The following is a 23,305-nucleotide window of genomic DNA, read 5'->3' on the forward strand; positions in this document are numbered from 1 at the left end:
CCCCCCATCCCAGTGCCTGGGCCTTGGACTCTGTAGACACTGCGGAGAAGCTCTCTCTAAAAATAACCCTGTCCCCAGTGGATCAGGGTGAGGGGGCAGGCCGAGGGTGGCCACTACTTCCCTCAGCCCCAGGTTTGCCTTCACTCTAGAAGAGTAGCTCTCTGCTTCTGCTTCTTTCCCTGTCAGTTCCACAGTAGTGGGAGCAGCCAGCTCAGGCTCCGGGGGTAAAACTGCGCCTGGTTCTAGAACTTTGGCCATAGTCATTGCCCTCTCTGCAGCTGGATGACCGCAGGCCTCTCCTGTGTCGTCCCCAGAGTCTGGAGGCCCTTGGCTCTCACTGCAAAACTCCCCCCAGGTACTGCAGGCGTGGCTCCGAGGGACAGAGCTTGCCTGGTACAAATGAGGTCCATGACTGCAAAAAATGACACACACCTGGAATCCCAATGCTTGGGAGGCTGAGGCAGGGGGATTGCCACAAGTGCAAAGCCAGACTGGGCCACATAGTGAAACCCTGTCTTAAAACGTCAAAATAAATACCAGAGTGATCCCACTTGGGAGACCGAGGCGCAGGAGGATTACCACAAGTCTAAAGTCAGCCTGGACTGCATAGTGGGTTCCAGGGACGCCTTGGCTACAGAGTAACACCCCAGTTCAAAAACACAAACAAAACCAAAATGAAATGTTTCTCTTAGTTGCTGACTCTAAGAAGCAATGAGGCCCAGGGGAGGGTGCTGACTGCCGTCAAGGCTACGGGGCCTGAAGCAGGCTACAACAGGCTTGGGGGCCAGGGTTTCTACGTGCCTGGGGCACCCAAAGTATTACTGTTCCATGTTCCCGGCTGGGGGCCAGCTGTCCCCCGCCAGCTCGACTCAGCACTTGGTCTGGGAACCAGTGAACAGGCCAGCCCCTGGGGCAGCCCATACAAGGCCATGGGGCTGGGCACACAGCACGCCTGGGTTCGGGGTGGGCACAGTGCCCGGGCAATGAGCAGAGAGCTCAGCTGCCCTCAGGGGCTCCTCCCTGGGGACAACCCCTCCTGACCAATGACACCCTACAGGCTCCTCTATATAACCCAGGGGCTGCAGGCTCTGCCCCCGGGTCAGCCTTCCCTCCACGACAGAGACAACCTCTCCCAAGCCACCCAGTCAGGTAGGGCCTGGTCGTGGGGGAGTTGTCAGGGTTGGGATTGGGAGTGGGGAGTCCAAGGGGCCACTTACCCTGTAGTGCTATGCTTGTGAATTCTGCAGCACAAGTTGTGGGGACAAATGTTTGGGCCACCGAGGTCTCAGCTGCCAAGGGTCCCTGCTAGCAAGGTAGAAAAGTCTGGGGCTAGTGCTCAGCAAAGGAGGCAGGAGACCTGTCAGTGGCCCTTTAACTTTGTCATGGGTCTGTGTTTTGTTCCTGTGTCCTTGTGTCTCATCGTCCCTGACTCTCTCTTTGGTTGTTAAGTTTTAAGAATTATTACATGTATTTTGTGTGGGGGTTCGGGGAACGGGTCCCAGTGCACCTTTGACAGAGGTCAGAGGACAACTTTGGAGAATCGAGTCTTTCCTACCACCCTGTGTGTCTGGGGATCAGATTCAAATTCTCAGTGTCCTGTGACGAGCTGTCTCGCTTCGCGGTCCCCTGGCTCTCCTGATCCTGGCTCTCCTGACTCAGTCCCTCGGTTTACCTTGTGATCTTAGAGATCATGGGTCATGTTGGGGAACTATGAGGCGCTTTCTCCTTCTGTCTCTTGTCTCTGTCTCCTGGGGTGTCCCTGACATGCTGGGGGGGGGTCATCCTCTGAAGGGAGAGGTCTGGGATGGAAGCCCAGGGTGTCCTTGAGCCCTGGGGCCTGGCTGTGTATCCTCCTGGCCACTCCAGCCCACCTGTCTCTATGCTGACTTAGTGCAAGGCAAGCGTGTGAGCAGAGGGGCAGGTGGCAGTGGGGGTTGGGGAGCATCTAAAAATAGCCACAGAGCACCAGCGGCAAGGGCTTGGGTCTCTGTCCTGCCCCACCTTCTTCTCCCAACTGGGCCTGTCATCACCCTGCCTTTCAGCTCTGATGTCCCCCATTGTCAGAACTGCAGGGATCTGGTCAATAAAAGCAATAAAATAAAACAATAGCATAGACTAAAAATGATGGGACTGGAGAGGCGGAGAGGCGGCTCCCGTGGTAAACTGTTTATCTTGTAAGCTTCAGGACTCAGTCCAAATACCAGAGTCCACACCCCTTAACAAAAAACAAACGGAAGCCGGGCGGTGGTGGTGCACGCCTTTAATCCCAGCACTTGGGAGGCAGAGGCAGGCGGATCTCTGTGAGTTCGAGACCAGCCTGGTCTACAAGAGCTAGTTCCAGGACAGGCTCCAAAACCACAGAGAAACCCTGTCTCGAAAAACCAAAAAACAAACAAACAAACAAACAAACAAACGGAAAAAGCTGGTGCCCAGCAGAGTGGCACATACCTTTAATCCCAGCACCCAGGAGCCTCCGGAATCCTTTCCTGTGCCCTTACCTGGACTGATCTGGCTTGGGTAACTCAACAGAGCCTTTATCCCTCCTCAGGTGTGCACATATAATCTCTGCCTGGTCCTCACACAGAGCTTGTTCGCATTGATTTTTAATTTCTGCAACAAAACACCGCACACCACCAAAGCAACTTAAAAAAGAAAACATTCACTTAGGGCTCACACAGTACCCGAGGGTCAGAGTCCATGACCATCATGGTAGAGAACATGCCAGCCGGCAGGCATGCATGGTGCTGGAGCAGTAATGGGAACTTACATCTTTATCCACAACCAAAGGCAGAGATGGGGTGGACTTTTCAAACCTCAAAGCCCATCCCTAGTGACAAACATCCCCCAACAAGGCTACACCTCCCAATCCTTCCTAAATAGTTCCACCATGTGGCTACCAAGCATTCAAACGTGAGCATGTGGGGGCCGTTCTTGTTAAAACCGCCATGCACCTGAGAACAATAACTAAATAAAATAATGCATGTTACATGCCAGGCACCGGCCCGGGTACTTTACCTGTCCTTAATCCCGCCATAGAGGTAAACACTGTCATAGCCTCCGCTTTATAGAGAAGTAAACAAACAGAGACATCAAACAAGTTGCTCAAAGTCACACAGCTTGTAAATAGCAGAGCTGCGATTCAAACCCAGGCCATATGATTCCAGATCCTTTACTCTTATTATTCATTTTACTTATTTATTTTTATTTATTTAAAGGCAGGGTCTCACTCTGTAGCCCAGGCTGCCCCTGAACTCACTGAAATTCTGCTGCCTCAGCTCCAGAGTCTTGGAATTACAGCTATGGGCCATCGTGCCCAGCCAAAGCCTATATTCAGTCTCTCTGGATTGAGACAGACTCTCCTGTAGTTCAGGCAGACCTCCAACTCTCTAAGTAGCTGAGGATAATCTTGAACTTCTGACCCTCTAACTGCTGGGATTATAGGCACGAGCCACTACATCTGGTCTTGCTGGTTCTGGGCAAGCACTCTGCCAGCTGAGCCCCAGCACCCAGGTCTTCTATGTCTCTCCCTGTACTTCTCTGGCTGCAGACAAAGTGTTCCACCCTCGGTCCCTAGCAAGGTCACACAGCCAGCATTTGGTCACATCAGGTAACCTAGGCTGGGTTCTCAGGGAGGGGCTCCTGCTTCAAGCCCCTGGTCTGACTGGCCTCGAGCCGGCAGCTGGGTTCCTCAGTCTGAGCTCACATCCCCTCCGCTGCCCGCGCAGGGTCCCACAAGCCGCCACCATGCCCTTCGGCAACACTCACAACAAGTTCAAACTGAACTACAAGCCTGAGGAGGAATACCCCGACCTCAGCAAGCACAACAACCACATGGCCAAGGTGCTGACCCCTGACCTCTACAAGAAGCTTCGAGATAAGGAGACCCCTTCCGGCTTCACTCTGGACGATGTTATCCAGACTGGGGTGGACAATCCAGGTGAGCCTACAGTGGGACAGACAGACCAGAGGACTGGAGGTCACCTGCTTATCCCAGGGAGTATGGGATCCCCCTACCCTCCCTTCCTTCTAATGAAATCTAGGACTTCCTTCCTGTATGCTAGGTCTACTCTGCCACTGTGCCACACCCCAGCCCTCACTGGGGACTCTAGGCAGGGGCTCTACCACTGAGCCACACCCCAGCCCCTCACTGGGGGATTCTAGGCAGGGGCTCTACCACTGAGCCACACCCCAGCCCCTCACTGGGGGATTCTAGGCAGGGGCTCTACCACTGAGCCACACCCCAGCCCTCACTGGGGGATCCTAGCAGGGGCTCTACCTCTGAGCTGCAGTCCCTGCGCATGCGTGGGTCCTTCAAGTCTGTTACCTGGATCCTCAGTGGAAATGGATGTGTGAGCTTCTCAACGTTTTGAGCTGAGACACTACGATTTGGGGACTCCACGGAGCTCTAACACTTTGGCCCCATTTACCTGGTCCCTGAAATGGCTCTTTTTCCCATATTGGACACCTACAAACCTAAACTTCCGATGCTGACCTCAGCCCCACCCCGCAGGTCACCCTTTCATCATGACGGTAGGCTGTGTGGCTGGTGATGAGGAGTCCTACACGGTCTTCAAGGACCTGTTTGACCCCATCATCCAGGACCGCCATGGCGGCTACAAACCCACAGACAAGCATAAGACTGACCTCAATCACGAGAACCTCAAGGTCAGTGGCCCCCAAGGAGGGGGGTTGGCACAGAGATGGGGAGAAAAGTACAGATAGAGGGAGGGACAGTCAGATTAGCGGGCTCCCTGGGAACTGGCACTTGGAGCGTCCTGAGGGCAGGTGTGGGGAGTGGGCAGTGAGGCTGGGCGGGGTGGGGGTGGGGGTGCAGGAAGGAGCTCAGTGTCAACTTGGGGACCTGGGAGAATCTAGGGGAGATCTAAGGGGATCTAAGGAGACCCTAGAGCAGCTAGGGCAGACCCAGAAGGAAGTGGAGAGACCCTGGAGGACATGGGGGACACCCGGGAGGACTGGGGATGCCCTGGACAGTTTGCAGAGAGACTCATGGAGGATCTGGAGTGAGAGCCCCACGAGGTTCTTGGGGAGACCAGGGCTGGCCAGGTCTGCCTTCCCTGACACCCCAGCGCTCCCCCAGGGCGGAGACGACCTGGACCCCAACTACGTGCTGAGCAGCCGCGTGCGCACTGGCCGCAGCATCAAGGGCTACACGCTGCCTCCGCACTGCTCCCGCGGAGAGCGCCGAGCCGTGGAGAAGCTGTCTGTGGAAGGTGAGGTCCCCAACAGCTGCACCCAGCTCTGGTTCCGGTTCCGTTAGAGCTGGCCTTGTCTAGAAGGCTGACTGCATTACCTGTGCTGCCGGTTTGGGGGCGCCTCGCACGGAGGCAGTCTGGGAAGTCCTGCACTCAGCTGCCTCAGGCTCTTCACGCTCAGTGTTCACTCATAGCTCATTCACTCATTGATTCATTAATTCAGCAAACATTGCTCCGGCTGAGATTTCTCAAAATGGGCGAGGTGACAAGGCCCCGAGTCTGGCCAGTGTGGCAGAGAACCTCAGAGGGTGGCTCCTGTTAGTTGACCTGGGCCTGGCACCCTATACTTGTAATCCCAGTACTTGGAAGGCTGAGGCAGGAGGATTACCGCAAATTCATAGTGACACTCTGCCTCAAAAACAAGAAATCAGGCCAGGCAGTAGTACATTCCTTTGATCCTAGCACTCCGAGGCAGAGGCAGGAGGATCTCTGTGAGTTCAGCCTGGTCTACAGAGTGAGTTCCAGGATAGCCAGGGCTATACAGAGAAATCCTGTCTTGAAAAACAAAACAAAACAAACAAAAACAAAACAAAACAAAAAAACCCAACCAACCAAACAAACAAAACCCCAAAAAACAAAACTAAGAGATCAAAACAAATAATACCAAATGTTTGTAGTAGTGCAAACATCTCTTTTGTTTCATTGAGACAAAGATTCTTTGTGTAGCCCAGGCAGGTCTCCAACTAGTGATCTTCCTGCCTCAGCCTCCCAAATACTGGGATTACAAGTGTGTGCCCGTAGCTGGCACAAGGCATAAATTCTACAATGGAATTTTTTTTTTTTTTGAGGTAGGGTCTCTCTACAGTCCTTGCTATGGAACTCACTATGTAGATCAGGCTGGCCACAAACTTACCTGCCTCTGCTTCCCAGCTCTATAGTGGCCATTTTTACAGTGGCCCTCTGTGATTAAGTCACACACAGTGAGTTTGAGGTCAGCTTAGGCTATACCATGAGGCCCACGCTCAGAAACAAAAACATTAAAAGCCAGGTCCAGGAATCATACTCTCTTGCAAGTAGGCAGGGTTGGAGTATCAGTTTATGTCTTGGGGACATGAGCATATGGGGGGGGGCATGGGCATATGGGGGGGCATGGGCAGACAAGGGGGGAGGCCCATGAATTCTTGAAACAGGACATGTGTTTGGGTTTAGACATGGAGTGTAGTGGTTTGGAGACCTCTTTGATGCCCAGACCCAGGGTATCAGGGGCAGCAATGTGGGGCCCCCCAGCCTGGACACCCCAGCTAAAGCAAGGATGTCTATTCCTCTCCTGCGGCCCCTCAGCTCTCAACAGCCTGACGGGTGAGTTCAAGGGCAAGTACTACCCTCTGAAGGGCATGACGGAGCAGGAACAGCAGCAGCTCATTGATGACCACTTCCTGTTTGACAAGCCTGTGTCCCCTCTGCTGCTGGCCTCAGGCATGGCCCGGGACTGGCCTGACGCCCGTGGCATCTGGTGAGTCCCTCCCTCTCTTTCCAGCCCTCTGACCCTTCTCTGTTGGATGAGACCATGACCTTGCCTTCCAAGCCTGTCTAGCCCTGGTCAGGTGGCAGAGTTTACAAACCTTGGACCAAAGAAGTCCAGCGAGGAACTGACATTAGCCAGGCCTACTGCATAGGCCTCTCATTGCAGCCCCTGGGAGGTCTAGGTGGGAGGCTCCAAGTTCAGGGCCAGCAAAACTACAGGGAGTTTGAAGCCAGAATGGGCCTCAAAATAAAAACAAAAGAAGTCGATGGTGATGCACACCTTTAACCCTAGTACTCCAGAGGCAGAAGCAGGTGAATCTCGGTGAGTTCAAGGCCAGACTGGTCTACATGGAGAAACCCTTTCTTGAAAAATATAGTTAAAACAAAACAAAACAAAAACCTGAAAAGAGCGTTGGAGTGGGGTGTGGCTCAGTGGTAGAGCCCCTGCCTAGAATCCCCCAGTGAGGGGCTGGGGCGTGGCTCAGTGATAGAGCCCGTGCCCCTCCCCCCATGTGGAACTGGAGATGTGGCTCAGTGGCAGGGCATCTGACTGGCATGCATAGGGTCCAGGGTTAATCCTCAGTACGACAAAGAAAACAAAATGTTCATACTTGAACCACTTTCTCAGCTGAAATCTCAGCTCTTTTACACACACCTGTAGCAACAGTTACTCCAGCAGCCTGAGGCAGGAGGTTCACTTGATGGCAGGAACCATTCCGGAACAAAGATCATGTTTACAAAACTCCATTGTACAACAAAATACATGTATGAAAATTTAGTTTTAATAATAATAAAACCAGGCTTGGTGACGCATGCCTGCAATCATCACACTGCAGAGACTGAGGCAGAAGGATTAGCAACCAATTCAAGGGCAGCCTGGGCTTCACACCAACACCCCCTTTCTGAATAAAAAATTATACCAAGTCAAATTACTACATTAATAATAATTTCGAAAAACTAAAGACAGTTGAAATATCAGAATCCTGGGATGCAAAGCTTGGAGCCAGAATGGATAAACATTTTCGATATGACCTTGTGGTCACAGGAAGTCCATTGCCATCACGCTGGCCTCACACTCCAGATCTTCCCACCTCAGCCTTTTGGGTGCTAAGACTGGTGCCGGGAAGTAAGGAGTCAAGCTAAGACTGAAGTTTTGTAGATGTGTGATTGCGTACCCGATGGACCTCATTCACGTCCCCCAGTGCCCAAAGAAAAAGACTGTGTTTGGACAAATGAACTCCTTAGTTTCCTGGGCCATGGCACTCCTGCTGACTTCTAGGCCTTGGGTTGCCCCTTCTTAGGCACAACGACAACAAAAGCTTCCTGGTGTGGGTGAACGAGGAGGACCATCTCCGCGTGATCTCCATGGAGAAGGGAGGCAACATGAAGGAGGTTTTCCGCCGCTTCTGCGTGGGCTTGCAGAAGGTGGGTATCTGTGACTGCATCCTGACCACAACACTCACTTTGTAAAGCCACGCCCCTTCTTAGACCCAGACCCGCCCTTCCCAACCACCAAGCCCAGTGCCCAAGACTCCTCTCCTTCCACAAATACCAAGACCCCTCTGACTTTTCCCCACTCATTTTCCAATTCCGCATCATTTTTGTTTTTTTAAATTTCCACCTCTTTTTTAAACTTATTTTTTAAATCACAACGTGTATTTTATTTATTTATTATGTATACAACATTCTGTCTCCGTGTCTGCCTGGGTGCCAGAAGAGGGCACCAGATCTCATTAGAGATGGCTGTGAGCCACCATGTAGTTGCTGGGAAATGAACTCAGGACCTCTGGAAGAGCAGTCAGTGCTCTTAACCTCTGAGCCATCTCTTCAGCCCCCCCAGTCTCCACCTCTTATATACATACACACGTACACACACGCACATACACACAGGTATACACACGCAGAGACACACACATACACATGGACATGCACACACATAAATACACACATGAATATATGCATATATAGACACACATGCATGCACACACGCACGAGCACACATGTATACACACCCATATATACACATGCATACACACACATGGACACATATATACACATGCATGCACACACATACACACAGGCATACACACATGCATGCGTGCGCACATGTATACACAAACAGACACATATACACACACTCATACACACACGCACACACACATACACACAGCCAAACACACATGCATACACACATGCGCGCCCGTACAAACACACACACACAGAGCAAGCTCTGCTTTCTGATTCCACCCTACCAACCTCCCCAAGAAGGTCCCAACCCTTCCCCACATTTAGACACCCCAACCCATCCTACCAACATTCTAACCCCAGCCCTAGCCTGAGCCCCACCTCTCAGAGCCACCTCACCCATTTTCGAAGCCCTCCCCCCCCCCCGTACCCAATCTAAGCCCCATCCCCACACCGAGGGTCTGAAGCCCGCCCCTATCTCTGCCATAGGCCTCTCTCCAAAGCTCCTCAAGGTTGGCTCTCCACTCCCGCCCCTGGGGAACCCCGCCCCTACCTATATTCTAACACCTGGTCCCTAGGAAAACCCTGGCAGGCAGCATTTGGAGCCTAACCCCTGTTGCCCTCTCCCCTCCTCAGATTGAAGAGATCTTCAAGAAGGCTGGTCACCCCTTCATGTGGAATGAGCACCTGGGCTACGTTCTCACCTGCCCCTCCAACCTGGGCACCGGGCTGCGCGGAGGCGTGCACGTGAAGTTGGCGAACCTGAGCAAGCATGCCAAGTTCGAGGAGATTCTCACCCGCCTGCGTCTGCAAAAACGCGGCACAGGTGCGTCCGGCCCCGCGGCATCTGGGGAGGGAGGGCTCATTCCTGAAGAGAGGGCACTCTGCAAGTTCCGGGGTCCAAGCTATTTGATGTGCCTTTTACATACGTCCCTGACCCTACCTTTGGGGCCTCTAATTCTCAATCACTAAATGGAGTGACCACAGGCAGCCACTATTAACCATCATATTCTCTCTCTCTCTCTCTCTCTCTCTCTCTCTCTCTCTCTCTCTCTCTCTCTCTCTCTCTCTCTCTCTCTCTCACACACACACACACACACACACACACACGCGTGCGCGGTGGCACAGTCTCACCTTGGAACTGTGGTGTCTGAAACTCGCTCTGTAGACCAGGCTGACCTCGAACTCAGAGATCCTCCTCCTTCTGCCTTCTGAGTGCAGGGATTTAAAGGCACGCAGTATCCTTGCCATGCACGGCATGTTTTTAAAATTAAATTTATTCTGTGTGAGAGCGGGCAATCCCATTTCACGGCACGTGTGTGGAGATCAGAGAACAACTTTGGGAGTCAGTTTTCTCGGTAGACCACCGTATGGGTCCAGGCTTGGCAGCAAGCATCTATACCCGCTCTGCCATTTCTCTGGCCTGTACTATATATAATTCACGCTGGATGGTTGAGCGAGGACTTCACCATTAAACCCAGGCATGTGGTTCCCAGTATTGAGAGCCGGTGATCTGAGTACAGCGAATTCCCGAAGCGTTTGCAGCTGGGCACGGGGGAGTCCTGACACGCCTGCCCCCTGTTCATGCCTCCGTGGCCTCTGCTTCCGCGCAGGTGGCGTGGACACGGCTGCCGTGGGCGCCGTGTTCGACATCTCCAACGCCGATCGGCTGGGCTCATCCGAGGTTGAACAGGTGCAGCTGGTGGTGGATGGCGTAAAACTTATGGTGGAGATGGAGAAGAAGCTGGAAAAGGGCCAGTCCATCGACGACATGATCCCTGCACAGAAGTAGACACCTTTCCAGCTCACCAGCCAGCGGCAGCCGCTGGAGCCCCGCCTCCCCGGAAGCCCAATCAGTGGGCTCTGTCCTCGGGGTTCTGGCCAATGACAACCCACCTCTCCGGAGCCCCGCCCACCAGCTGGAGCTCCACCCGGGCGCTCCCGAGCGCGTCTGGAGCGCTGGCTGCTTCCCCACGCCCCGCCTTTAATAAAAGTCCGTGGTGGCCTTAGCATTGAGTGTGACAGCTACTGAGGGAGAGGGAGCGGGGACTTCGGCATCTAGCCACCGTGGCTTCCCTTATATGCGTCTCACTGGTTTACTGTCTGTTCCGTCTTCGGCCCTCTCTAGCTGTCAGGTTTTTGTTGCTGCTGTTTTGAGATAGCCTCTCTGGCAGTCCAGGTTGGCCTCGAATTCCCTGTGTGGCTGAGGAGAGCCTTGAATTCTAATCTCCCTGTTTCCACTTTTCAAAGTTCTGGGGTTAGAGGAGTGCACCACCACATTTGGCTCTGTGTGTGTGTGTGTGTGTGTGGTGTATGCACTTGACATGTAGCCCAGGCTGGCCTCAAACTTGCACTAACCTCCTGCCTCGGTCTTCTGAATCCTGAGATGATGGCAGACCCACTACACCCAGCTTAGCTGGTGGCCAGAGGAGGCACTCACCAGGTGAAAACTCCTGGCTGCACTAGCCTGACGATGGGAGTTTGATCCCAGCACCCATACAAGATGGAAGGAGATAACCAACTCCCCAAGCTAAGTCTTGACAAAGGCGTTCCCTCCACATCATACACATAAATAATACATCAAGTGGAATAAATGAAAAAATCCGCCACAATTTCTGTCTGTGGTTGATGATCCTTCAAGGTCAGGGTCTCATGTAGTCCAGGTTGGCTTCCAACTCATTATAGAGCCAAGAAGAACCTTGAACTTTTTTTTAGACAAGGTCTCTTTACATAGTCATGGCTGTCCTGGAACTTGCTCTGTAGACCAGGCTAGTCTTGAACTCACAGAGATCAGGTTTGCACCTAATCCAGGGCTTCCTGAATGCCAGGCAAACACTCTACCAAGTGTGACCTTTGTCACTTGCCCCTTTATGCTCAGCCACTCCCAACTTGGATCCGTCAGTGGTAGAGTTTCTGCTTTCAAGTAGAGGGTGTGGGTTGGACCTTCACTAGGAAGTCCTTGGGGCTGGGGTTTGGGTCCAAGAAAAAGAGCCAGAGGGCAAATGGGAGGGTAAGTATTTGAACTGAGAGGGGTAGGTAACAGAAGTTCGTTATTGCCAGACATGGTGGTGCACCCCTAAGTCCCAGCAGTTAGGAGGTAGATGCAGCTGGATCTCTGTGAGTTTGAGGGTAGCCTGGTCTACATAGTGAGTGCCCTATACCTATGATTCCAGAATTTGGGAGCTGGAGACAAGAGGATCAGGAGTTCAAAGCCAGCCTTAGCTACAAAGAGTTTGAGATCAGTCTGGGCCACATGAGATCCTGCCGAAAACAACCCAAAAGCTGGGCACTGCGTCAAGTATCTGTAACCACATGTGAGTTGTCAGAGACTGTCTCAAAACAGGACACACGTTCAGAAGCTTAGAGGTAGGCACAGAAGGTGCACCCCGTAACCCCAGCACTCGGAAGGCTGAGGCAGAAAGATTTTCAAAAGCCCAGTGGCAGTCAGAGACAAACAAGACCAGGTCTTAAAGATGGCTCGCCAGGCGGGAGTGGTGCACGCCTTTAACCCCAGCACTCAGGAGGCAGAGGCAGGAGGATCTCTGTGAGTTTGAGGCCAGCCTGGTCTACAGAGGGAGTTCCAGGGCAGCCAGGCTGTTACACAGAGAAACTTTGTCTTGAAAAACCAATGAAATAATAATGGCAGAGTGGAGCTGGGACCAGCAGAGGTTTACAAACAGGGATGGTATTGCTCAGGAAGGTCTAGTATCTGTAAAGTTGTCTTTGTCACCTCCGCTTTCTGTGACATTCCGTGGTGTCAGAGGACAGACAGCCCTGGACCTCTGCTAAGGTGAGGATTGAAGGCACGTGCCGCCACTGCCCAGCACTGATTTATTGTTGAAGACAAAGACTCAGAGGATTTAGTCTGTCACGTGCCTGCTTTGCCCGCTGACCCACCCAGCCTCTTGCCATGCTATGGCTCCCTAGTACCCTTGAAAAAAGAATCCCAGTCAGGCCTCTTTGGGGATTCAGGTCCCAGAAGGTACGGCTAGGGCTGTCCCCACATAAGATACCATCCGCAAGTGAAAGGCTAGCCTGGGCTACACAGTGAGATGAGCCCGATGCTTTCAAATGTCAAAAGCCGACCACTGCTACTTCGACAGATTGGACAACTGACAAGGGCTTAGTTCAGGGACCCAGCGCAAAACCAAAGGCTGCTCAACTAATCACTGGCAGGTTTCTGCGAATGCATTTTTTTGTGGGTTGTTTCATGTACCTCAGGCTGGCCCTTATCCTGCCTCTACCTCTTACATGCTGGAATTACAGGCCAGACACACACGGATTTGTTCTCAGACAGGGTTTCTCTGTGTACCCCTGGCTGTCCTGGGACTTTCTCTGCAGACCAGGCTTGCTTGTGCCTCTGGAGCACTGGGATTAAAGCCATGTGCCACCACTGTCAACACAAGTGACTTTTGCAGAATAGGGATGGAATCTGGGATTCCAAGCAAGCACTGTACCAGCTGAGCCCAGCTACAACCCACACGGGCTCCGTGCTCGTGTCCAGAACTGGGCCTAGCGTGGAGTCGGCACCAGTCATTGTTTATTGAATACATGTATTACTGAATAGGAAGAGGTTTTGAGTCCAGTGTAATACGGCAGAGGGGAGCGAGTGGCCAAGAGGAGGGGTTTGACAGAACGCTGGGGCCTCATGGGGAGAGGCTGAGTTCTGTTGTGCCTCTTCCGTAGTCATCCTTGAACCTCCAACCCCACTGTTCCCATTCTGCAGATGAGATAACCAAGGCTCAGCAAGCAGAACCACAGGTTGGGGTCAAGTCCCCAGCTCCCTGGCTCACCTGCAGGCCAAGGGCCGGGAAGGAAAACCCCAGGTCGGCCAGGGAGGGCTTTGGGAACGAGAGGGACTCTCCTACTAATTATTGGGTAACAGGCTGCAAATGAGGAGCTGACAGGGGGTGAGGGGGCAATAACTTAAAAACCAGAGGTGACAGTGGCAGCTCCCCGAGAGACCTCTGCAGAGGGACAGGAGTATATACAGGGATTTGTACAAAGTGCCCCGCGCCAGCCTGGGGCGGAAGGGGGTTAGAGCATAAAGGGGAGGGAGGGGAAAGTTTCTGCCTGTGACCCCCCCACTCCCTGCACCCCCAAGTTCTGTCTCGTCATTATGCCTGGCAAGTCTCCCTGAATGGGATAATTTCCTCAGTTTCCCTTATCACTCCTGTTCCCAAAGTCTCCTAAGCTCCCTGCAGCAGAGCAAGATGGGGGTGGAGCACGAGAGGCCCCGGGAAGGTGCCAGCTCCCCCTGCCGAGCCTTATTTCATCATGTCATGTGTCCCCGCGTCCACCAATATAATCCGAGGAGACTGAGGTCAAGACACGGGGCACCCTCTCCTCTGTCCCCCTTTCCTCTTGGAGAAGTAAAAGGGACCAGAAAATGAGGAAGGGACCCAGGCTGTGATGGTGGCGGCGGCGGCGGTGGTGGTGGTGGTGGCGGCTCAGAGTTCGAGGTCGTTGGAGATTCGGGTGACGAGGGTGCGGAAGGCCAGGGCGGTGCCCGCCACTCGGCGGAAGAGGACGCCCCTGAGGCCGGGCCGGGGCAGCTGGCACACCTCTACTTCGAAATGGGACAGGGGCTCGGGCCCGCCCGCACCCCCGTGCAGGCAGGCCAACAGGAACGGCTGCGGTTGCCGGCATCGGCAGCGGGCAGCTGCGGTGGCTTGTCGCAGGGCAGCCATTAGGGCCTCAGGAGGACGAGAGCTGGTCAGCTTCACACTCCAGGGGAATCGGAGCAGCCTGGGGGCGGTTTCCGTTTTATCCCAAGGTAGATGGCAACTGAGGAGGGGACAGGAGGGATCAGACATGGCAGAGGGGGTCATGCATCCCCAACCCCACCCACACAAGGACACAAATGTGTTACCGAAGATTGCACTGCATGTCCCATGCAGCTAGCCCCCCCCATCCATCTGCCTGCTTCTGCCTCCCAAAGTGCTGAGATTAACGCAATGTGCCACCATGCCTAGCTATGTATGTGTATGTATGTATGCACGCACATGTGCGGGTGCACACCCACAAAACCTTTTTTTTTTTTTTTTTTTCAGTTTTTTGAGACAGGGTTTCTCTGTGGTTTTGGAGCCTGTCCTGGAACTAGCTCTTGTAGACCAGGCTGGTCTCGAACTCACAGAGATCCGCCTGCCTCTGCCTCCCAAGTGCTGGGATTAAAGGCGTGCGCCACCACCACCCGACTTTTTTTTTTTTTTTTTTTTTTTTTGAGACAGGATCTCACTGTGTAGCCCATGCTGGCCGCAGTCTGAGCCATGGCACGGCATCCCAGTAGCTCACGGGTCTGGGGGCCTCTCATCTCTCTTCGGTTTGGAATAGTCAATGTTCTGGCTAATAAGTGCATGCCAGGTATGCGCATAGGACCAAAGCAGGCAAATCAGAGCTCTGCACTCTTCTGGCTACAGGCATCAGCTTAGAGACAGACACGTCACCTGTACCCAGCCAATGAGACACCCTGGTGGATTCTGAACTGGTGGTGTGTCAAATTAAGCAGGGCGGAGTAAACTGTAGCGCTGCCTGTGTTTGTAAATAAAGTTTTATTGGAATATACACATACAAATTAATTTTTTCCAAATTGTAGGTCTGGAGTTTGGTAGGCCAGGTGAGCAATCACCATTGAGCCATACCTGAAGGCCCTCACTGGGGGATTCCAGGCAGAGGCTCTACCACTGAGCACACCCCAGCCCCTCACTGGGGGATTCTAGGCAGGGGCTCTACCACTGAGTCACACCCCAGCCCCTCACTGGGAGATTCTAGGCAGAGGCTCTACCAATAAGCTACATCCCAGTTCCCAACCCCCAAATTTTGAGACAGCCTCTTACTAATTTGCCCAAGGCTAGCCTTGAACTCTTTGTAGCTTTGGCAGGTTTTGAAACTGCATTCCTCCTGCCTCAGCCTCCAAGGTGCTGGATCGGCAGACCTGTGTGACTGCAGCCAGTATGGATGTAACACTGTACTATGGCACAGTGAAATCTATTTATTTTACAGACACTATGGCTTCTTTTGCCCTAGAATGGCACAACCCAGTAGAGGTAAATGAGAAAGGCTGGGCCTCCACGGACACTTAGCTATTCTGTCACTGGATTTGCCTATGTGCTGTAGGCAGTGGATTGAAGATGCGGGTAGCAGATAAGAGGACAATATTGGAGGGACATTAGGCTGCAGGTGGGACAGGGCTCAAAACACTGACAACTACGGAACGGTGTGCAGATGTGATGTGGCGGAAGTCAGTCTCAGCACAGGTGGAGGGGTCCCAAGATATTCCAGCAAGTTGGTGTTTAGAGCAAGAGATGGGGCCTTAGAAAGGGTGCGTGCACACAGGCAGGGTGGGGACCACACTCACCTTGTGACCTCAGGTCCCCCGATTCTCTCAGGTTCGTCTGCGACCCTAGCGGAGGAGGGAAGAGACAGAATGTACATCTGGACATGAGCAGCCCCTCCCCACTGCCACCAGACTCCAGGCAGCCCCTGCTGCAGCTCAGGCGAGAGCTGTAGTCTGGGTTTGATCCCTTCCATCCAGAGTGGGGTCCACACGTAAATGGTTAGTGCAGGTTGGAGAAATACTGAAGGATTTGAAAGATGAAAAAAAGGGGCAGGAAGATACACATACACAGAAAAAGGCATAGACACACTCACACACAGATGTTCAAATGACAAGACACGTTCCTTAGAGAGCTCTCTACCACTGAGCCACACCCCAGTCCCACTGGGGGATTCTAGGCAAGGGCTCCACCTCTGAGCCACATCCTAGCCCCTCACTGGGGGATTCTACATAGGAGATTTACAGCTGAATCATGTCTTTCTCTTCCTCAAATACCCCATCAGCTCTATTCTTTTTGAAATTTTCAGACATAATCCCTTTCTATATCCTGGCTGGCCTTGAACCTGGATCTTCCTGCCTCAGCCTCTCTAGAGCTGAGACTCCGGGTCTCTTCCTGTCAGAACCCTCACTAACTCGTGGCACACGCGTGTTCCTTCCGTCCTCTATTAGAAGGGTGGCTCTGTCACCGTGGAGATGTTTCACATTTCCCGCCATGCGGGCACACAGTGGGTATCCACAGGTGACAGAGACACAAAGGACAGTGGCTGTCTGAGCGATGTCCTTTCTGAGTCTGCACAACCACCCTTGGAAACAGTTTCTGTGGTCACTAGCTTCGTGTTGCAGAAGAGGACAGAGAGAAGCTAAAAGGCTCGGTCTAGGTCACTCAGTTGAGCTGATACCTGCCGCACCCCTCTGCTGGCAACACTGTTTTTTGCCACTCCACAAATCCTACATACAGACCCTGTATCCGGCTTCTACCCACAGGGCTCCTCCCAAGGTCCCACACACTCAGCCAACCATGCAGACAGAGAGAGGGAGCCAGAGCAGAGCGAGACTTACTGATTTTGGATCCCTGGGGCAGAGAGGCGCCCGAGACACAGCGGTTAGAGTTCTGTCGTTTAGAGGGATCGAGGGTAACCCTGTGGGGTCAGGGGGTGGAAGGGGTGGCGGGAGGAGCAGACGACCAAGAGGTCAGATGCAGGAGGCAAAGCAAAGAAGACAGGTTAGGCCCCACCCCTCCACCCCGCCCACACCAACACCCCACATCCGGGGCAGCTCACCTTCGGGTCAGTTTGGAGGTCAGCTTGGTGAAGAGGTTGGTGGTGGGGCGAGGCCGCCCGGAGGGCAAGGGCGAGGCCTCGTGGGCCAGCGTGGGTGAGGCTGGGGGTCCATTCTGCACACCCCCACCACTCCCGCCCCCTGCCCTCCGGTCTCGGACCTGGCCCCCGTGGAAGGTGCTACGGATGGTGGAGCCTCGAGCCAGGCGGCTCCGCTCTCCCGATGGGGGAGCCAGGCTGTGACTGGAGGGAGAGGCAGGAGGCACCCGTGAGGTACCCGAGCTGTGGACAGAGAATGACACGTCAAGGCGGGGTCTAAATTCACCCTCCATATTCTCTCATCCTAGTTCTAACCAGAACTGACTCTGCTTAGCTTCCAGAACTGTAACACCAGACCTCCAATGCGATCGCTCCCGGCGACCCCCAAGCTCAGCCCAGATCTCAGAGGCTACTGTGCTTCCCTAGAATCCATCTGCCCCCTTCTCTCTTAGCATCCAAACCCTTAGGGCTAGCAGGAGTCATACACATGAAGTCTCCTCCTGGAGACTAGTTTCCAGCACTCAGTGCTGCGAGGAGGAGTCACGTGACTGGCCTCCACCCAGTAGGTTGCTAGCCACTGTTCTTTATACCATTTCCGGACCATGCCCTCAAGTGGCTGATGGGAGACCGGCACTTGGCACAGACCTCAACCCTGAGCAGGCGCCCACAGGGACACCGACAGGTTAAGAAGAGCCTGTTCTTGGATTCTGTCTCAGAAATCATTTTGAAGCCATGGCTTTCTCTGCAGCTTAGTCCTGTTCCCTGTGAGAACCTGAAGGTCACATCTCAGGCTGATCACAAGTAAGGACTCACTGGCTGAGCAACTTTAGACAGGGAACTTAACTTCTCCCTGCCTCTTTTCTTCCCTGCTGCAAAATGGAGGGATTAGGACCTACCCAGATTCTAGACACGGTCAGGCCACCCAGAGAGCCGCTGCTTGACAAACCCCCTTGATTGGTATTTTGGTTTTTAATTTAGTAACTACCAAATAATCTCCTTGTCATTAAATGTCATCCAAACCCTGGGAAAAGGATTGTGGGACCTGCCAGTCCCATTTAGAGAAGAAAAACTTGCAATGTCCCCGTTAACCCAGTGCTGAGCATCCCCAGGTTCACACTGACACCCACAAATCGTAACACACATGCATCCACAGCTATGTCCTAGAATGCACTGGGTACCAGTGAAGACGGTACCCAAAGCTTGGTAGTGGGGAGCAAAATGTAGGGTCTGAGTGGAGCAATTCATGCTTCCTCTCTTTTCCCTTTCCTTCAAAACAATTTTTTTAAAAATGTGCATGGGTACTTTGCCTGCATGTATGTATGCCTGTGCACACGGGCCTGGTGCCTGCAGAGGCCAGAAGAGGATACCGTATGTCCTGGAACTGAGTTACACGGCGAGTCACCTGTGAGCGCTAAGAATTAAACCTGGGTCCTCTGCAAGAGCAGCCAGCACTCTTAACCTCCGACCATCTCTCCAGCCCTCTTTCTTTTCATGTTGAGACATAGCCCAGGTTGGCCTTAAACAGCTGCTCCTCCTGCCTTCACCTAGCCAGGGTTATAAGCACGTGGTACCTCCCCTGGTGTAGGACAGGCGTTAGATCCAAGTCTTTGGGCAGTCGGGCAAGCGCTAACTAACTTAACCACTCCTCCAGCACTCATTTAAAAACACAAACAAAGAAAAAACAGGATTTCATGCAGTTTAGGCTAGCATTGAACTAGTTATGTAACCAAGGTTGACCCTTAACTCTGGTCCTTCCTTTCAGGTGTGTGGTATCATGGCGTGCATGCGTGCGTGCGCGTGTGTGTGCGTGTGTATGTGCACGCAGTCACTCATTTCTTATTTAAAAACTCCACCTGGTTCCCAGGCTCCTGGCTGAGGACAGGGTGGCCTACCTTCACAGCACCGAGATCTGCCCGTAAAGGGCAGGGGGATGCGGCTGGACATATCCACCCTCTCCCTATGTTCCCTTTCGTGCCCAGAGGCTCTGTCTCGCGTACCTGTTTTCTTTGCCATTTGGCAACAAGGATGGGCGCTCAGCCCCTGGCCGCTCCGTGCACACATAGGTATTCCTGCGGGTCATCATGCTGGGGGGAAGGTTGTTCTGTGGAAAGCACACCGAGAGGGGATGAAGGGTGAGAAGACGCCTCCCAGCCTCCCCACCTTGCTGCATTCTGCCACGACACACTTCTTTCCCTTGCAAAGATTTATTTTTATTATTTTATTATTTCATGTATATGGGTGTTTTGCCTGCATGGATGCTTATGTACCAGGTGTGTGCCTAGTTCTCAAAGAGGCCAAAAGAAGGCGCTGGATCTCCTGGGACACAAGCTACAAACAGCTGTTAGTCACCATGTAAATGCTGGGAATTGTATCCAGGCTCTCTGAAAGATCAGTCAGTGCTCTTAACCACTGAGTCATCTTTTCAGCCTGATATTTCTGTTTAAATTTTTTTTTGGTCTTTGGAGACAGTTTCTCTGTGGCTTTGGAGTCTGTCCTGGAACTAGTTCTTGTAGACCAGGTTGTCCTAGAACTCACAGAAATCCACCTGCCTCTGCCTCCCGAGTGCTGGGATTAAAGGTGTGCGCCACCACCACTAGGCTGTTTCTTTTTTTTTTTTTTTTTTTTTGAGACAGGGTTTCTCTGCGTAGCCCTGGCTATCCTAGGACGCACTCTGTAGACCAGGCTGACCTTAAACTCAGAGATCCACCTGCCTTTGTCTCCTGAGTGCTGGGATTAAAGGCGTGTGCCTGGCCCTAATAATTTATTTTTAATTTATGTATACTACTGTTTTGCCTGCATGTCTGTACACCACCTGCATGCAGTGACCTCAAGAAGCCAGAAGGGGGCATCAGATTCCCTGGAACTGGAGTTACAGATGCTTGTGAACCACCAAGTGGGTGCCAGGAATCCAACCCTGGTTCTCCGCAAGAGCAGCCAGTGTTCGTAACCACTGAACCATCTCTTTGGTCTCCTTTGTGTGGGATGGTTTCATGTATCCCAGGTAGGGCTTAAACTCTGTAGCTGAGAATGGACTTCTGATCCCCCTGTCCCCCTCCCAGGTGTGGGGTGAGTGGTCTGTGCAGCTGCCTGCTGGGTAAGCAAACACCTACTGGCTGAGCTACGTTTCCATTCTTCCACCCTTCCCTGGGACTCCTGTGGGTTTGTCACCTGCCCTAAGCGCCCCCTACTTCCCCACACAGCCCCACAGATCCCTTCAGATAGAGTTCCATGGGTGGCTGTCAGTGCTAGCTCGGGTGTGCACACACAGCACCCCCAGAGAGCAGCAGGCTCCCCACACACTCCAGACAGCGGCAGACCAGCCTTGCCATCTAGTACCCTTAGCGAAGACTTGCCTAAAGTTGGAACTGCAGGGGTTAAAGGCATTTGCTGCTCCTCCAGAGGACCTGAGTTTGATTCCAGCATCCACTCCCAGTGGCTCACAACTGCGAGTTAATTCCAGTTTGTGTGTGTGCTAGGGGTGTGAGTGGGGTGTCAGGCGCCCTCTTCTGGCCTGTTTTGGTACTGCAGGGATGTGCCCTGCCCTGAACTATGCCCTCAACACTGAGATTAATGACCTCCCTCACCCAAGACAGGGTTTTTCTGTAGCTTTGGAGCCTGTCTAGACCAGACTGGCCTTGAAATCAGAGATCCGCCTGCCTCTGCCTCCCAAGTGCTAGGATTTTAGGTGTATACCATCACTGCCTGGCTCCTTATTCTTTTATACTTGTATTTTTTTTCTTTTCTGAGACAGATTTCTCTAGCCCAGGCTGGCATGGAACCCATAATTCTTCTGCTTCAGACTCCTGAGTGCTGATATTACAGGAATGTCCTATGCCCGGCCGGCTTGAGGGATGACTTCTGTGGTAAGGGGCGTGTGTGTGTGTGTGTGTGTGTGTGTGTGTGTGTGTGTGTAGGAGGGGTCTGGGGATGGGGCACGCTCTCAGCAGTGGGGGTGGGGAGGACTTTCATCCCTCCCCTCCTGCCCGTCACTCACAGGGGTACTTGTACTGTCCTTCCGTCGCTCAGGAATCTCTGCCTTGTTAGGGTTGTGGGCACTGCTGACCATGGGGCTGGAGGGGGGCAGCCCCCGACTCCCGCTCCCGGCTGCACTGCAGCTTGCTTTCCGACCCGGCAGCCGCTCTTCTTTGAGCTCCGTCTCCCCGGTGCTGGTTGGGCTGCGCTTCGGGTGCAGCGGGGCAGGGGACGGGCCACCTGGTGCAGGGATGGGAGCAGTTAGAGCTGAGGTTACCAGAGACACAAGAGGGGATCTAGGGGGTCCCCAGAGACACAAGAGGGGGCACTTCATAATAGCTGCACTTCCTTTTGTTTTCCTTTGGGGGGGGGGCAGGTTTTTTAAGACAAGGTTTCTCTGAGTATCCCTGGCTGTCCTGGAACTCAGAGATCCTCTTGCTTCTGCCTTAAGGGCTGGGATTAAAGGTGTGCACCACTTCTGCCCGGCTGGCTACAGTTGCTAAGGGTGAAGTATTTGACATCATTGTCTGCCTCAGGCAGATCTCTGTGAGTTTCAGGTCATTCTGGTGCAGTCAGCTCTACACAGAGAGTTCCAGGCTAGCCACGGCTCCATAGTAAGACCTTATTTCAAAAAGTAAATTGTTGGTAACAGTGATAGTGTCTAGAACCACTTGGGGAGTCCAGCCAGGGACAGTCTAGTTTGCCTGTGGAAGTGTCAATGTGTGTGTGTATGTATGTGTGTGTCTGTCTGTGAGGTCATTATGTTAATTAGGATGGGAAACCCCGCCCACCTGGCGGCACCAGGCCCCACGCTGGGGACTGAATTGTGTAAGGGCGGAAGAAGTGTGTTGAGCACTAATACCCACGCCCACAGTCACTGCTCTGGGATCCTGACTGGACACAAGGTGACCACTCCTGCAGCTGTGACATCCCCACCAGGACAGACTGTAACCCTGAGCTAAATACAACCTTTCTACCTTAGACTGCTTTCCCGAGGATACTTTTCTCACAGCAAAGAAACTAAGTTTCAGATTTCCATGGACGGCCACGCACCACATCATTATGGAGAGACAAGAAGGTTCTCGGCAGTGCAGTGTGAAAATGTTCTGTGCTCCAGCTACAGAGCGCCCATCCCCACTAGACTTAAAAAAAAAAAACAAAAACTTATTTATTATGCATAGTGTTCTGCCTGCATGTATGCATGCAAGCCAGGAGAGGCCGCCAGATCTCATTATGTGAGCTCCCATGTGGGTGCTGGGAATTGAACTCAGGACCTCTGGTAGAGCAGCCAGTGCTTTTAAGCTCTGAGCCACTTCTCTGCCCTCTAACTAAATTCTTATCAAAGCTCTGTCTCTGATTAATGGGCTAGGCTCCCATTTGGACCGTACTCTGTGAGAGGACAAGGAAAAGATAAGGTGAGATGAAGACAAACTCAGGAAAACAAGGAGGCAAGAAAGATATTATCAGTTGCTTAGGTCAGCATGTTTTTCTAAGATGCCAGCTTTTTCTGAGCCCAGAGAGGCAGGATCTCAGGCGGCCCAGGTTTGATTCCCAGCACCCACATGGCACCTAGCATTCCTCCCCTCTCGAGTGGGGTGACGTAGCCCACTTGTCATCCCACCACCTGGAAGGCTGAGGCAGGAGGATGGTGAATTTGAGGCTGGCCGGGATTATCTAATGAGATTCACAACTCCTCAAAAAAATCTATTTTCCCCAGCATCTGTAGCTGTGATTGACAGTCCAGGCTGGGCTGGACTTCCGGGGCGTGGGCACTCACAGAAGTCGCTGTGCCGGCGTTGGCGGTGGTAGGTGGAGGACGAAGCTCGCTGCCCTTTGTTGTGGCTGCTGCCTTTGCTGGAACTTGTCCCGTTGGTGGTGTCGCTGGGCGCCCGCACCCGTGCCAGGGCCAGCCCTGGGGCACCCCGGTCCCCACCCTCCTACAAGAGAAAACACAAACGACACCTCAGCCCTCTGTCCAA

At 53.0% G+C, this 23,305-nt stretch overlaps 3 protein-coding genes across 5 annotated transcripts in view; 1 reads left to right on the forward strand and 2 right to left on the reverse strand.

The window, feature by feature from the left end:
• Klc3 (kinesin light chain 3) overlaps positions 1 to 9,941 on the reverse strand; it is a 23,703-nt gene extending 13,762 nt beyond the window's left edge. Inside the window, exons 1-2 of one of the 2 annotated variants that reach the window (XM_057762525.1) lie at positions 9,837 to 9,911; positions 2,499 to 2,610 (exon numbers count right to left, since the gene is read on the reverse strand). The gene's annotated coding sequence lies outside the window, so the exon portion shown is untranslated. Of the gene's footprint in view, positions 1 to 2,498; positions 2,611 to 9,836 lie in introns of both variants that reach the window. The other variant, XM_057762527.1, reaches the window with a different exon arrangement.
• Positions 1,072 to 10,734, forward strand: Ckm (creatine kinase, M-type). The gene is made up of 8 exons (XM_057762528.1): positions 1,072 to 1,149; positions 3,726 to 3,937; positions 4,511 to 4,665; positions 5,099 to 5,231; positions 6,555 to 6,726; positions 8,039 to 8,162; positions 9,339 to 9,528; positions 10,316 to 10,734. Exons 2-8 carry the CDS (start codon positions 3,745 to 3,747, stop codon positions 10,492 to 10,494), a joined length of 1,146 nt encoding a protein of 381 aa, XP_057618511.1. The 5' UTR covers positions 1,072 to 1,149; positions 3,726 to 3,744; the 3' UTR covers positions 10,495 to 10,734.
• A 1,897-nt stretch (positions 10,735 to 12,631) lies between these two features.
• Positions 12,632 to 23,305, reverse strand: part of Mark4 (microtubule affinity regulating kinase 4) — a 31,504-nt gene continuing 20,830 nt past the window's right edge. Inside the window, exons 12-18 of one of the 2 annotated variants that reach the window (XM_057758093.1) lie at positions 23,104 to 23,263; positions 21,349 to 21,566; positions 19,352 to 19,455; positions 17,319 to 17,597; positions 17,098 to 17,177; positions 16,060 to 16,104; positions 14,282 to 14,489 (exon numbers count right to left, since the gene is read on the reverse strand). In XM_057758093.1, coding sequence (XP_057614076.1) covers positions 14,425 to 14,489; positions 16,060 to 16,104; positions 17,098 to 17,177; positions 17,319 to 17,597; positions 19,352 to 19,455; positions 21,349 to 21,566; positions 23,104 to 23,263 — 951 coding nt within the window. In that variant the 3' untranslated portion in view covers positions 14,282 to 14,424. Of the gene's footprint in view, positions 14,490 to 16,059; positions 16,105 to 17,097; positions 17,178 to 17,318; positions 17,598 to 19,351; positions 19,456 to 21,348; positions 21,567 to 23,103; positions 23,264 to 23,305 lie in introns of both variants that reach the window. The other variant, XM_057758086.1, reaches the window with a different exon arrangement.

This window comes from Chionomys nivalis, chromosome 2 (genome assembly GCF_950005125.1).
Source record: "Chionomys nivalis chromosome 2, mChiNiv1.1, whole genome shotgun sequence".
In the NCBI taxonomy this organism is placed as follows: domain Eukaryota; kingdom Metazoa; phylum Chordata; class Mammalia; order Rodentia; family Cricetidae; genus Chionomys; species Chionomys nivalis.